The following is a 13,620-nucleotide window of genomic DNA, read 5'->3' as shown; positions in this document are numbered from 1 at the left end:
TACAGATACAGGCTTGGTGGGTTACTGAATATCGTTTAATTAAAACCTGATATGAAATGTCATCTGATTTCCTTGTATGTTATTTTGACCATGTGTTTTGTCTACTGTTATGAGACAATAACAAAGATAATTTAGACAGGGAAATGTAATTACGACACATAATGTGAGAGTGCACAGCGACATTTTGTGCATGATATGAGATGTGATAATAACAGTGTGACACCTGACATAAAAACCGTGTGTGTTGCTGATTTACTTTTTGACATCTATTTTGGAGATGTAAAAACTGTAAATTACACTCCTATGAATTATAACTGACGTTTCAGATGTAAAATTCACGTTGTGACACCTGACAAACATTTCATTGCTGATGAAACCTATGTACATATTTTTGATATAAATTTTTGATGTTCAATTAGAGTAATTTAGGCCGTTCATGTATTTTTGAAATAAATTTTATGGGTGAAAACACTTGAAGTTACTATTCGTCCCCAAATTGCTTCTTGATCAGTTCGTTTTCATGTATAGCCTCATTATCCCTAGAATAATATGTCAAAGCCTGCCTAGCATTTTACTTTAGTCATATGTTTTTTGTAGAACTATGGAACAATTCTGATGTAAAAACAACATTTTGACTCTTAATTTGACAATTCACAGTCATACAGTAATAACAATGTAACACTTGCCATAAATATTTCTGGCGTATTTTTCACATACATTGTAGAGTTTAAGTAGTGCAAGTTGTATCCTTAACATATTTTAACAAATGGTTTAGATGGAGACATAATGTTGTGACATGGGGCACAAATATTTTATATATATATATATATATATATATATATATATATATATATATATATATATATATATATAGTGCCGATATGACTGCATAGTGTCTAACAATTTATTTGTTATTTTCTCGTTTTATGAATTTAAATAGAAAAATTGGTGTCGAGGAGTATTACATAACTGAAAAATATGTATAAGCGAAACACAACCTCCATTTGAGAAAGGGAAATGGAAGCCCTACAACAGTCACTGTCAGAGACTAGTACCACCGACACTAGAGAATTATCGTTCCATGCGTAGTCTGCCATTAGCGCCATAACACAAACGGTGCGTCCGGGATGGTGAAATTGTCGCGAATCACGGATTGCTGATGAATGGAGTCGCATTGTGTTCAGTGACAAATTGCAATTTTGCACTACCCAGATGAACTTCGTTGGCGAAAGTATCGGCGACCTTGTGGGAGGTCCCTTTCCTCCTGTGTTTCCGAGGGACACAGTGATGCTAATCCTTGCGCCTTGGAGTGGTCACCCCAAGGATGTGACTTCAGATCGCGGCTGGTAGTGATTTCGGGATCTCTGACGCCACAATGGTACATCGCGAACATCTGTTTATTCATATGTTACCTCTCATTCCAGAGTATTGTGGTGCAATTTTTCAGCTGGGCAATGCTAGTCCACATGTAGCACGTGTCTTCAGGGCTGTCTGCGTGATGCTGAGGTACTCTCATGGCGAGCAATATCGCCAAATCTGTCCACAATAGAACACGTGTCGATACCACATCGGACGGCAGCTCTGTCCCGCTGCCAGTATCCCAAGATATGAAGGATCAGTAGGAATAGCTGTGGCCCATCTCACCTCGGGAGATGATACGACCGAATCAGTCATCACATCCAGATGCAATGCAGCTGATATGTGGGCTCATACCACCAAGTTCTTTGTAAATGTGACTCGATATTGTAATCACTGAAGTAGTGTCACAGACTTTCATAACTCACGAAGTTTGATTTTGCCTCTTTTTCCCTTTGCGGCTGCTAAACTTCATGTGATTGTTTAGGTTTTACTATTTTTTCTGTACTAAAGCAAATAAAATCATTTGGTATTGTTGGCTGCAGAACCATGATACCATCAAACACCTGATTCGAAATTTTCTTATTTCTTCACACACGATAACATCTTTTCATCGCCAAGCTTGAGTGTTGTTTCTTGCGTGTACGTGCTACAGCGTAGGTGACTGTGCAGACTGCACGCGGCTTCTGAGGTTCTGTTTGTGTGGTTGATGACGTTGAGTGAAAAAAGGGAAGAGCATTATGGGCGTTATTGAGCTGACCAGTGTGGTTACCTACGGAGGGCTTTGGTATCGTATCTCGCTCGCGTGTCTGTCTATTGCTACTGTCGTACCTACTTCTAGATTAAGCCTTACCTTATGGAGACGCTAGTTTAACAAGGAGATCCAAAGTCGCAGAACAGCTTTCGAACAGGCCAGTGTACACTCTGTACACGTACACCACATCGAAGGGTATCCGTCCCATCTGGATAATTCCTTCGTGGTGCGTGTATTTCTACCTTTGTCTTAGAGTGCGTTTGCACCTGTTCTTATTTTTGTATCTATCATCATCTACATGTGTGCCTTCTACGTGCTAAAATAAATTTATTTAAACCACCATCTAATCCTCTCATGTAATATTGTACTAACTGTTGGGTATTACACCGAAAGTCACATGAAAAATGTAAACAATGTAATTTATTATAACAGGCAGTGTGGATTTGTGCCTTGTGTCTAATTAATAGGATTTGAACGGAACCACCTCTTCTTGTCTTGTGCGCCAAATGATTAGGAAGCTTAACGTTTTGCGCTGAAACTTGATAACAAGTGTAACTCAGAAATCTGTTCCTTACCACGGGTATATCAGACTTCGTAGACGGAGGCAACTGTCTGCAGACAGAATAATTCTTCGCCGTCCCTCAGGGCCTTGGAGTATATTTTGTACTTCCCGTAATAAAGCGAGCTGAACTTTTGTAGAGTGAATCCTCGTAGCGATAATCCATTGAAGTAGTAGGTTCCCTGCACACAGAGAAAGCGATTTAATTACACATTTCAACAATAAGAATCAATTAAAAAATAAAATAAAACCGATTAACTACGGTTAAAAGCGAATAACTGCCATCTTACATCACTAGATATGTTATCCGCAGCCTCAGAAGAAGTATAGGTTTGCCGAATAACTGCAGATACACCTACTTCTAAACCTATTGTTATTACAGTATTCTACATCATCCACACTGATATGTGTATACCTCGGCAATCCGCGAGTCTATGCATTCATGAGATGGCCATAGCAATCTTACTTTTGAAAGCTGATTTCATCCCCATTATCTATAGTGACCCTGATTTCGGCAAGATGTGGTTCATGCAAGAAGGAGTTCGACACTTTCGCAGCAGGAGAGTGTTTGATGTTCTGGAGGAGCACTCTGGGGACTGCATTCTGGTTCTGGGGTACCCAGAGGCCACTGGCATAAGCCTCGATTGGCCGCCATATTCGCCGCATCTGAAAATATGCGACTTCTTTTTGTGGGACTATATTAAAGACAAGGTGTACGGCAATAACCCCAAAACAATTGCAGAGCCATTCAGGAGGTCACCGACAGCACCTATGTTCCAACACTTTAGCGGGTCATGCAGGATTTCGCTATTCGTCTGCGTCACGTCAGCGCCAATGATGGAAGGCATATCGAACATGTCATTATATATATATATATATATATATATATATATATATATATATATATATATATATATTTTTTTTTACTGGCCATTAAAACTGCTACACCAAGAAGAAATGCAGATGATAAACGGGTATTCATTGGACAAATATACTAGAACTGACATGTGATTACATTTTCACGCAATTTGGTTGCATACATCCTGAGAAACCAGTACCCAGAACAACCACCTCTGGCCGTAATAACGGCCTTGATACGCCTGGGCATTGAGTAAAACGCAGCTTGGATGGCGTGCACAGGTACAGCTGTTCATGCAGCTTCAGCACGTTATCACAGTTCATCAAGAGTAGTGACTGGCGTATTGTGACGATCCAGTTGCTCTGCCACCATTGATCAAATGTTTTCAATAGGTGAGACATCTGGAGAATGTGCTGGCCAGGGCAACAGTCGAACATTTTCTGTATCCAGAAAGGCCCGTACAGGACCTGCAACATGCGGTCGTGCATTATCCCGCTGAAATGTAGGGTTTCGCAGGGATCGAATGAAGGGTAGAGCCACGGGTCGTGACACATCTGAAATGTAACGTCCACTGTTCAAAGTGCCGTCAGAGCGAACAAGAGGTGTTCAAGACGTGTAACCGATGGCACCCCATACCATCACGCCTGGTGATACGTCAATACGGCGATGACGAATACACGCTTCCAATGTGCGTTCACCGCGATGTCGCCAAACACGGGTGCGACCATCATGATGCTGTAAACAGAACCTGGATACATCCGAAAAAATGACGTTTTGCCATTCGTGCACCCAGGTTCGTCGTTGAGTACACCATCGGAGGCGCTCCTGTCTGTGATGCAACGTCAAGGGTAACCGCAGACATGGCCACCGAGCTGATAGTCCATATGCTGCTGATACCGTCGTCGAACTGTTCGTGCAGATGGTTGTTGTCTTGCAAACGTCCCCATGTGTTGACTCAGGGATAGAGACGTGGCTGCACGATCCGTTACAGTCATGCGGATAAGATGCCTATCATCTCGACTGCTAGAGATACGAGGCCGTTGGGATCCAGCACGGCGTTCCGTATTACCCTCCTGAACCCACCGATTCTATATTCTGCTAACAGTCATTGGATCTCGACCAACGCGAGCAGCAATGTCGCGATACGATAAACCGAAATCGCGATAGTCTACAATCCGACCTTTATCAAAGTCGGAAACGTGATGGTACGCATTTCTCCTCCTTACACGAGGCATCACAACAACGTTTCACCAGGCAACGCCGGTCAAATACTGTTTGTGTATGAGAAATCGGTTGGAAACTTCCCTCATGTCAGCACGTTGTAGGTGTCGCCACCGGCGCCAACCTTGTGTGAATGCTCTGAAAAGCTAATCATTTGCATATCACAGCATTCTCTTCCTGTCGGCTAAATTTCGCGTCTGTAACACATCATCTTCGTGGTGTAGCAGTTTTAATGGCTAGTAGTATATATATATCATTCGTGTTTTGCCCTTAAAGAGCACAGTTGGCCTAAACTATATGGCCGATTCCTTTTGCTGCCTTCCTTGCTGCCCAAACTTCCCTCATTCGCTCGCTGTGTTTCTGTTTCCGGTCCTCTGTCCATGCTTCTTATAGGCTTTGTGTCTTCAGCTACATGTTGATTGCCTTTTTGGATGCCCATATTTCTTTCATCTTCCGGCTGTGATCTTGCTTGTGTTCTTCGGTACATTTTACGCCTGTTCGTTTGTTACAGTGTATCTCATGTAATTTGCTTTTCTTAAAGATGTTATAAACACAAAATCAAATAGGGGTAATGCAGGAGTAGGTTTAATAATGAATAGGAACATAGGAATGCGGGTAAGCTACTACAAACAGCATAGTGAACGTATTATTGTGGCCAAGATAGATACGAAGCCCACATCTACTACAGTAGTACAAGTTTATATGCCAACTAGCTCTGCAGATGACGAAGAAATTGAGGAAATGTATGATGAAATAAAAGAAATTATTCAGATAGTGAAGGGAGACGAAAATTTAATAGTCATGGGTGACTGGAATTCGAGTGTAGGAAAAGGGAGAGAAGGAAACATAGTAGGTGAATATGGATTGGGGCTAAGAAATGAAAGAGGAAGCCGCCTGGTAGAATTTTGCACAGAGCATAACTTAATCATAGCTAACACTTTGTTTAAGAATCATGAAAGAAGGTTGTATACATGGAAGAACCCTGGAGGTACTAAAAGGAATCAGATAGATTATATAATGGTAAGACAGAGATTTAGGAACCAGGTTTTAAATTGTAAGACATTTCCAGGGGCAGATGTGGACTCTGACCACAATCTATTGGTTATGACCTGTAGATTAAAACTGAAGAAACTGCAAAAAGGTGGGAATTTAATGATATGGGACCTGGATAAACTGAAAGAACCAGAAGTTGTATAGAGTTGCAGGGAGAGCATAAGGGAACAATTGACAGGAATGGGGGAAAGAAATATAGTAGAAGAAAAATGGGTAGCTTTGAGGGACGAAGTAGTGAAGGCAGCAGAGGATCAAGTAGGTAAAAAGACGAGGTCCAGTAGAAATACTTGGGTAACAGAAGAAATATTGAATTTAATTGATGAAAGGAGAAAATATAAAAATGCAGTAAATGAAGCAGGCAAAAAGGAATACAAAGTCTCAAAAATGAGATCGACAGGAAGTGCAAAATGGCTAAGCAGGGGTGGCTAGAGGACAAATGTAAGGATGTAGAGGCTGCCTACAGGAAAATTAAAGAGACCTTTGGAGATAAGAGAACGACTTGTATGAATATCAAGAGCTCAGATGGAAACCCAGTTCTAAGCAAGTAAGGGAAAGCAGAAAGGTGGAAGGAGTATATAGAGGGTCTATACAATGGCGATGTACTTGAGGACAATATTATGGAAATGGAAGAGGATGTAGATGAAGATGAAATGGGAGATACGATACTGCGTGAAGAGTTTGACAGAGCACTGAAAGACCCGAGTCGAAACAAGGCCCCCGGAGTAGACAACATTCCATTGGAACTACTGACGGCCTTGGGAGAGCCAGTCCTGACAAAACCCTACCATCTGGTGAGCAAGATGTATGAAACAGGCGAAATACCCTCAGACTTCAAGAAGAATATAATAATTCCAATCCCAATGAAAGCAGGTGTTGACAGATGTGAAAATTACCGAACCATCAGTTTAATAAGTCACAGCTGCAAAATACTAACACGAATTGTTTACAGACGAATGAAAAACTAATAGAAGCCAACCTCGGGGAAGATCAGTTTGGATTCCGTAGAAACACGGGGACACGTGAGGCAATACTGACCTTACGACTTATCTTAGAAGAAAGATTAAGGAAAGGCAAACCTACGTTTCTAGCATTTGTAGACTTAGAGAAAGCTTTTGACAATGTTGACTGGAATACTCTCTTTCAAATTCTAAAGGTGGCAGGGGTAAAATACAGGGAGCGAAAGGCTATTTACAGTTTGTACAGAAACCAGATGGCAGTTATAAGAGTCGAGGGACATGAAAGGGAAGCAGTGGTTGGGAAGGGAGTAAGACAGGGTTGTATCCTCTCCCCGATGTTATTCAATCTGTATATTGAGCAAGCAGTAAAGGAAACAAAAGAAAAATTCGGAGTAGGTATTAAAATCCATGGAGAAGAAATAAAAACTTTGAGGTTCGCCGATGACATTGTAATTCTGTCAGAGACAGCAAAGGACTTGGAAGAGCAGTTGAATGGAATGGACAGTGTCTTGAAAGGAGGATATAAGATGAACATCAACAAAAGCAAAACGAGGATAATGGAATGTAGTCGAATTAAGTCGGGTGATGCTGATGGAATTAGATTAGGAAATGAGACACTTAAAGTAGTAAAGGAGTTTTGCTATTTGGGGAGCAAAATAACTGATGATGGTCGAAGTAGAGAGGATATAAAATGTAGACTGGCAATGGCAAGGAAAGCGTTTCTGAAGAAGAGAAATTTGTTAACATCGAGTATAGATTTAAGTGTCAGGAAGTCATTTCTGAAAGTATTTGTATGGAGTGTAGCCATGTATGGAAGTGAAACATGGACGATAAATAGTTTGGACAAGAAGAGAATAGAAGCTTTCGAAATGTGGTGCTACAGAAGAATGCTGAAGATTAGATGGGTAGATCACATAACTAATGAGGAAGTACTGAATAGGATTGGGGAGAAGTTTGTGACACAACTTGACCAGAAGACGGGATCGGTTGGTAGGACATGTTCTGAGGCATCAAGGGATCACCAATTTAGTATTGGAGGGCAGCGTGGAGGGTAAAAATCGTAGAGGGAGACCAAGAGATGAATACACTAAGCAGATTCAGAAGGATGTAGGTTGCAGTAGGTACTGGGAGATGAAGAAGCTTGCACAGGATAGAGTAGCATGGAGAGCTGCATCAAACCAGTCCCAGGACTGAAGACCACAACAACAACAATGATGTTTCTGAACTTTATTCCGTCGTTTATTGTGTCTGCTGTTATGTTGAGTTGGTTCAGGTCGTTTTTTACCTCTGCCACCCATTTGTTGTTTCTAATGGTTACCCTGTCAAAGATCTGTTTGTTCAGTCTGTGTGATGGCATTCTGTATAGGTGTCCATAGAATTGTAGTATTCGTTTTCTGATTTTTTCTGTGATTGTTTCCATATGATTGTATAGTTCCTCTGCAAGTTTCTTGATCCATATTGCATTGTTGTTGGTTGCGCCAAATATTTTTCTAAGTATTTTCCGTGGTCTCTAGTGCATATAGTGCCTCGGGGAGCACTACCGTGTCGTAGTGGCGTAATTTGGCTTTTTGTGAGATAGACTTCTTGCTGTAATGATTCCAAACTACTTTGTATGCCTTGTCCAGTTTAGTTTTTCTTTCTTCGTTTGAGTCTTTGTTATTTCCGCTCATTTGTAGAGTTTCACCAAGGTATTTGAAGTTCGGCGTTTTGAAAATCGTGCCATACTTTGTGTTCAGAGATAAGAGTTTCTTTGTGCTCATAAACTGTGTCTTTTCGTAAGAGATCTGTAGTCCAGTTTTGGAAGCGATTTCGTGTAGTTTTTCAATAGAGTCTTTTGTTTCGTTTATACCTTTAGTGACAATCGCCAAATCGTCTGCAAAAGCCAGGCATTTAATCTGTAGGTTTCCTAGGGTTATCCCCTGTTGTGATGTTTCCCATTCGTTTATTACCTTATCTAACACTAGATTGAAAAGGAGAGGTGAGAGGCCATCGCCTTGTCGGACACCTGTGCGAATTTCAAAGGGCTCTGATAGTTCCTCACAGAACTTTTCTTTGGAGGTCGTGTTGTTCAAGGTTTGCTCTATGATAGTCTGTGTTTTGTTGTCTACTTTGTATTCTGCTAGAATTTTGAAGAGAGTTTTCCGGTCGATAGAGTCGTACGCCTTTTTGAAGTCGACAAAGGTAATGACCAGGTTCTGTTTGTGTTGTAAAATCATTTTCAGGTTCCAAATTTGTTCCGCACAAGACCGCCATTTACGGAAGCCTGCTTGGTATTCCCCAATCAAGTGGCCGGTCTGGCATTCTAGTCTGTTTAGTAATACTTTATAGAGAATCTTGTATGTGACCGGTTGTAGGGATATTCCTCTGTAGTTTCTCGGGTCCGTCTTGTCACCTTATTTTGTGTAGTGGGTGTATCAGGGCAGTTATCTAGTCGCCAGGAATTTTCATGGTCTTTCAAATATCTTCCAAGATCCTGTGGATGTCTTTGGTGAGTTTTGGGTCTTGTAACTTCCAGATTTCCGCAATGATACCGTCTTCTCCTGGTGATCGATCGAGGTGGCGCAGTGGTTAGCACACTGGACTCGAATTCGGGAGGACGACGGTTGAATCCCGTCTCCGGCCATCCTGATTTAGGTTTTCCGTGATTTCCCTAAATCGCTTCAGGCAAATGCCGGAATGGTTCCTTTGAAAGGGCACGGCCGATTTCCTTCCCCATCCTTCCCTTACCCGAGCTTGCGCTCCATCTCTAATGACCTCGTTGTCGACGGGACGTTAAACACTAATCTCCTCCTCCTCCTCCTTCTCCTGGTGCTCTACGATTCTTGAGTGACTTGATTATTTCTTTAATTTCTTCTAGAGTTGGAGGTTCACTATCTGAATTGTACGTGCTCGTTTCTGTCATCATTTCTTCCATAAGGGGGGGGGGGGTCCGTTTGAGGAGTTTTTCAAAGTACTTTGCCAGAATGTCACAATTGTTTTTGGTATTGGTTTCTAGGGTTCCATCCGCTTTTCTGAAGCACAAGTTGGGTGGTTGATATCCAATCATATTTTCTCTGAACGTTCTGTAGAAGTTTCTTCTATTGTTCTTCGTGAAGTCCGGTTCGATCTCCGTCAGTCACCGTTTATCATACTGTCGTTTTTCACTGCGGATGATTTTGCTTGATTGTTTCTGTATTTTCAGGAAGTTCATCCAATTCTCTTGTAATTTATGGCTACTAATTTTTTTCCATGCACTGATTCGTTGATCAATAGCTTGGTCACATGTGTGGTTCCACCAATGGTGTTTCCTCGTGCGTGGTGCTTGTGCTAGTTTCATGGCCTCTCGGATTCTACCTGAAAGTTGTGTCCAGTCTGTCGTTTTCTCCATTTTAATTTTGTCTAATATTTGTGTCTGGTTTAAAGTAAGGTATTCTGGATCTGGTCTAACAATTTTATTCTTCTGGAGCTTTTTCTTGGACAAAAGACGAATCCTGATCTGTAGTAGGTGGTGGTCTGAGTCGAAGTAGCCCTTACGTGTGTCTATGTTCAAAATTTCTTTTTGTGAGTCTTTCTGGACTATTACGTGATCGATCTGTAGTTCTTGATTTCCGCTGGGGAATTTTATGTGGTAAGTTTCCGTGTTGGTTTCTTGAATTCTGTTGACATAATGGCGAGATCGTGGCTTTTGCAAAAGTCTATCAGGTGTTTTCCATTTTTGTTTGTGTCCTTGTGTGCAGTATGTTTTCATGTGGTATGTCTGTATATCTTTTCTTTTCCTGTTTTAGTCATTAGTCGGTGCATGTCCGTTGATTATTGTGTAGGATTTGTTGGCTGATTTCACTGTGATGGTGCTAATTATTTCGTTTGGTGACGAAAAGTCGATTATGCTGTCCGTGATGGACCTGTGTACTGCAAATCCCGTGCCGAAAAGCGGTAGGTCTTTCAGTTGTCTCGGTAGTTTTCCTTTGTATATTCTAAAGTTCTATGTGTTGAAATGGTCTTCGTCTGTGAATCGTGATTCTTGCAGTACACATATTTTGATTTGAAATTTTTCGAGAGCGTCTGAGAGTTGCTTCCTCTTCCTGTCTTCATCAATGTGTTCACGTTGAGTGTGCCGATGTAGTGTTTGCGTTTGGTCTTGAGGGAGTTGTAGAAGCACCGATTCTTCTCATGATGTCCGCGAGTCCCCGAAATCCGATGCTCACGACGCTCCCAGTCTGTTGACTTTGGCCCGGGGTAATGAGATTTTCCTCGTTGTACCATCACGATGTTTAGTAGTTGAGTATATGGCATGCTGCCGAGTACAACCTGACTTTCCAGATCAGGAGGTAGGTTGAGGCCGCACTGAGATGTGGAGCAGACGCCTCTTGTAGACGCCCACTGTGGGAACAGACGCTACTAGTAGTTTTGGTCCGCCCCGAGTATTTCATTTCCTCGGTACCACCTATATCTAGGAGGCATTCCCCTACCCTCCACCTGGGGAGGCCCTCGGTTGCGGGTCTACTAACAGCCCCGATAGTATATATATATCAAGCCAAGGGAATGGTAACACAACAAATAAAGAAAGAGTAAAAAAGTTAGAATTTGCATATAAATTAACACAAAACTACTACAATAAGAAATCAATATCCATACAAGTGAAGATTAAACATTATAATTCAGTTATTAGGACACAAGCAACATATGGATCAGAGTGCCTAACATTGAATAAGAAAGGTGAATTAAGAGAACTAGAAAACAGAGAGAGAGAAAAATGCTAAGAGAAATTTTAGGTCCTGAGAAAAACAAGGAAAATAGGTGGATTAAAAGGAGAAATGAAGACCTATACAAAAATACAGAAAAGATCACAGATACAATGAGGAAGAGACGGCTAAAATTTTATGGGCATTTAAAAAGAATGGAAGAAACACGGATTACAAAGAAAGTTTTTAATTACGTTAGTAAGCTGAAAAATACTGTAGGATGGATAGAAGTAGTAAACAAAGACGCCAACAAAATAGGTGTTACAGAAGAAATAATACGTGACAGGAATCACTTTAGGCTACTTATAGAAAACGCAAACTATGAAGAAGATGAGACAAAACCTCGACCCAAGAGAGTGTGGACAGATGAGCAGAGACGAGCAGTTGGTGAGAAAATTAAGAAGTACTGGGAAGAACGGAAGAAAAAGAAAAAACCATAAGTCTTAAGATGTACGCGGTCCATAGCTGGCCAAATTCATATATATATATATACAGGGTGGTCCATTGATAGTGACCGGGCCAAATATTTCACGAAAAAAGCGTCAAACGAAAAAACTACAAAGAACGAAATTCGTGTAGTTTGAAGGGGGAAACCAGATGGCGCTATGGTTTGCCCGCTAGATGGGGCCACACTGGCCAGCGAATTAGCGTTTCCTCAGTTCCTCAGTTATATATATAATGATAAGCAAATACAAATTTAATTAAGGAAAACTTGATATATATATATATATATATATATATATATATATATATATATATATATATACTCCTGGAAATGGAAAAAAGAACACATTGACACCGGTGTGTCAGACCGACCATACTTGCTCCGGACACTGCGAGAGGGCTGTACAAGCAATGATCACACGCACGGCACAGCGGACACACCAGGAACCGCGGTGTTGGCCGTCGAATGGCGCTAGCTGCGCAGCATTTGTGCACCGCCGCCTTCAGTGTCAGCCAGTTTGCCGTGGCATACGGAGCTCCATCGCAGTCTTTAACACTGGTAGCATGCCGCGACAGCATGGACGTGAACCGTATGTGCAGTTGACGGACTTTGAGCGAGGGCGTATAGTGGGCATGCGGGAGGCCGGGTGGACGTACCGCCGAATTGCTCAACACGTGTTGCGTGAGGTCTCCACAGTACATCGATGTTGTCGCCAGTGGTCGGCGGAAGGTGCACGTGCCCGTCGACCTGGGACCGGACCGCCGCGACGCACGGATGCACGCCAAGACTGTAGGATCCTACGCAGTGCCGTAGGGGACCGCACCGCCACTTCCCAGCAAATTAGGGACACTGTTGCTCCTGGGGTATCGGCGAGGACCATTCGCAACCGTCTCCATGAAGCTGGGCTACGGTCCCGCACACTGTTAGGCCGTCTTCCGCTCACGCCCCAACATCGTGCAGCCCGCCTCCAGTGGTGTCGCGACAGGCGTGAATGGAGGGCCGAATGGAGACGTGTCGTCTTCAGCGATGAGAGTCGCTTCTGCCTTGGTGCCAATGATGGTCGTATGCGTGTTTGGCGCCGTGCAGGTGAGCGCCACAATCAGGACTGCATACGACCGAGGCACACAGGGCCAACACCCGGCATCATGATGTGGGGAGCGATCTCCTACACTGGCCGTACACCACTGGTGATCGTCGAGGGGACACTGAATAGTGCACGGTACATCCAAACCGTCATCGAATCCATCGTTCTACCATTCCTAGACCGGCAAGGGAACTTGCTGTTCCAACAGGACAATGCACGTCCGCATGTATCCCGTGCCACCCAACGTGCTCTAGAAGGTGTAAGTCAACTACCCTTGCCAGCAAGATCTCCGGATCTGTCCCCCATTGAGCATGTTTGGGACTGGATGAAGCGTCGTCTCACGCGGTCTGCACGTCCAGCACGAACGCTGGTCCAACTGAGGCGCCAGGTGGAAATGGCATGGCAAGCCGTTCCACAGGACTACATCCAGCATCTCTACGATCGTCTCCATGGGAGAATAGCAGCCTGCATTGCTGCGAAAGGTGGATATACACTGTACTAGTGCCGACATTGTGCATGCTCTGTTGCCTGTGTCTATGTGCCTGTGGTTCTGTCAGTGTGATCATGTGATGTATCTGACCCCAGGAATGTGTCAATAAAGTTTCCCCTTCC

The 13,620-nt window shown here is 42.7% G+C and overlaps 1 protein-coding gene across 1 annotated transcript in view; it reads right to left on the bottom strand.

Annotated features, from left to right (window-relative positions):
* The window catches only part of LOC124777766, a 143,651-nt gene that overhangs the window by 15,709 nt on the left and 114,322 nt on the right, over window positions 1–13,620 (bottom strand). The window contains exon 4 of the mRNA XM_047253269.1: window positions 2,686–2,851. Coding sequence (XP_047109225.1) covers window positions 2,696–2,851 — 156 coding nt within the window. The 3' untranslated portion in view covers window positions 2,686–2,695. The remainder of the gene's footprint in view (window positions 1–2,685; window positions 2,852–13,620) is intronic.

The sequence above is a fragment of the Schistocerca piceifrons genome, chromosome 2 (assembly GCF_021461385.2).
Source record: "Schistocerca piceifrons isolate TAMUIC-IGC-003096 chromosome 2, iqSchPice1.1, whole genome shotgun sequence".
In the NCBI taxonomy this organism is placed as follows: Eukaryota; Metazoa; Arthropoda; class Insecta; order Orthoptera; family Acrididae; genus Schistocerca; species Schistocerca piceifrons.
The sequence above is the reverse complement of the archived record's forward strand: the minus strand, read 5'-3'. Positions and strand labels throughout refer to the sequence as shown.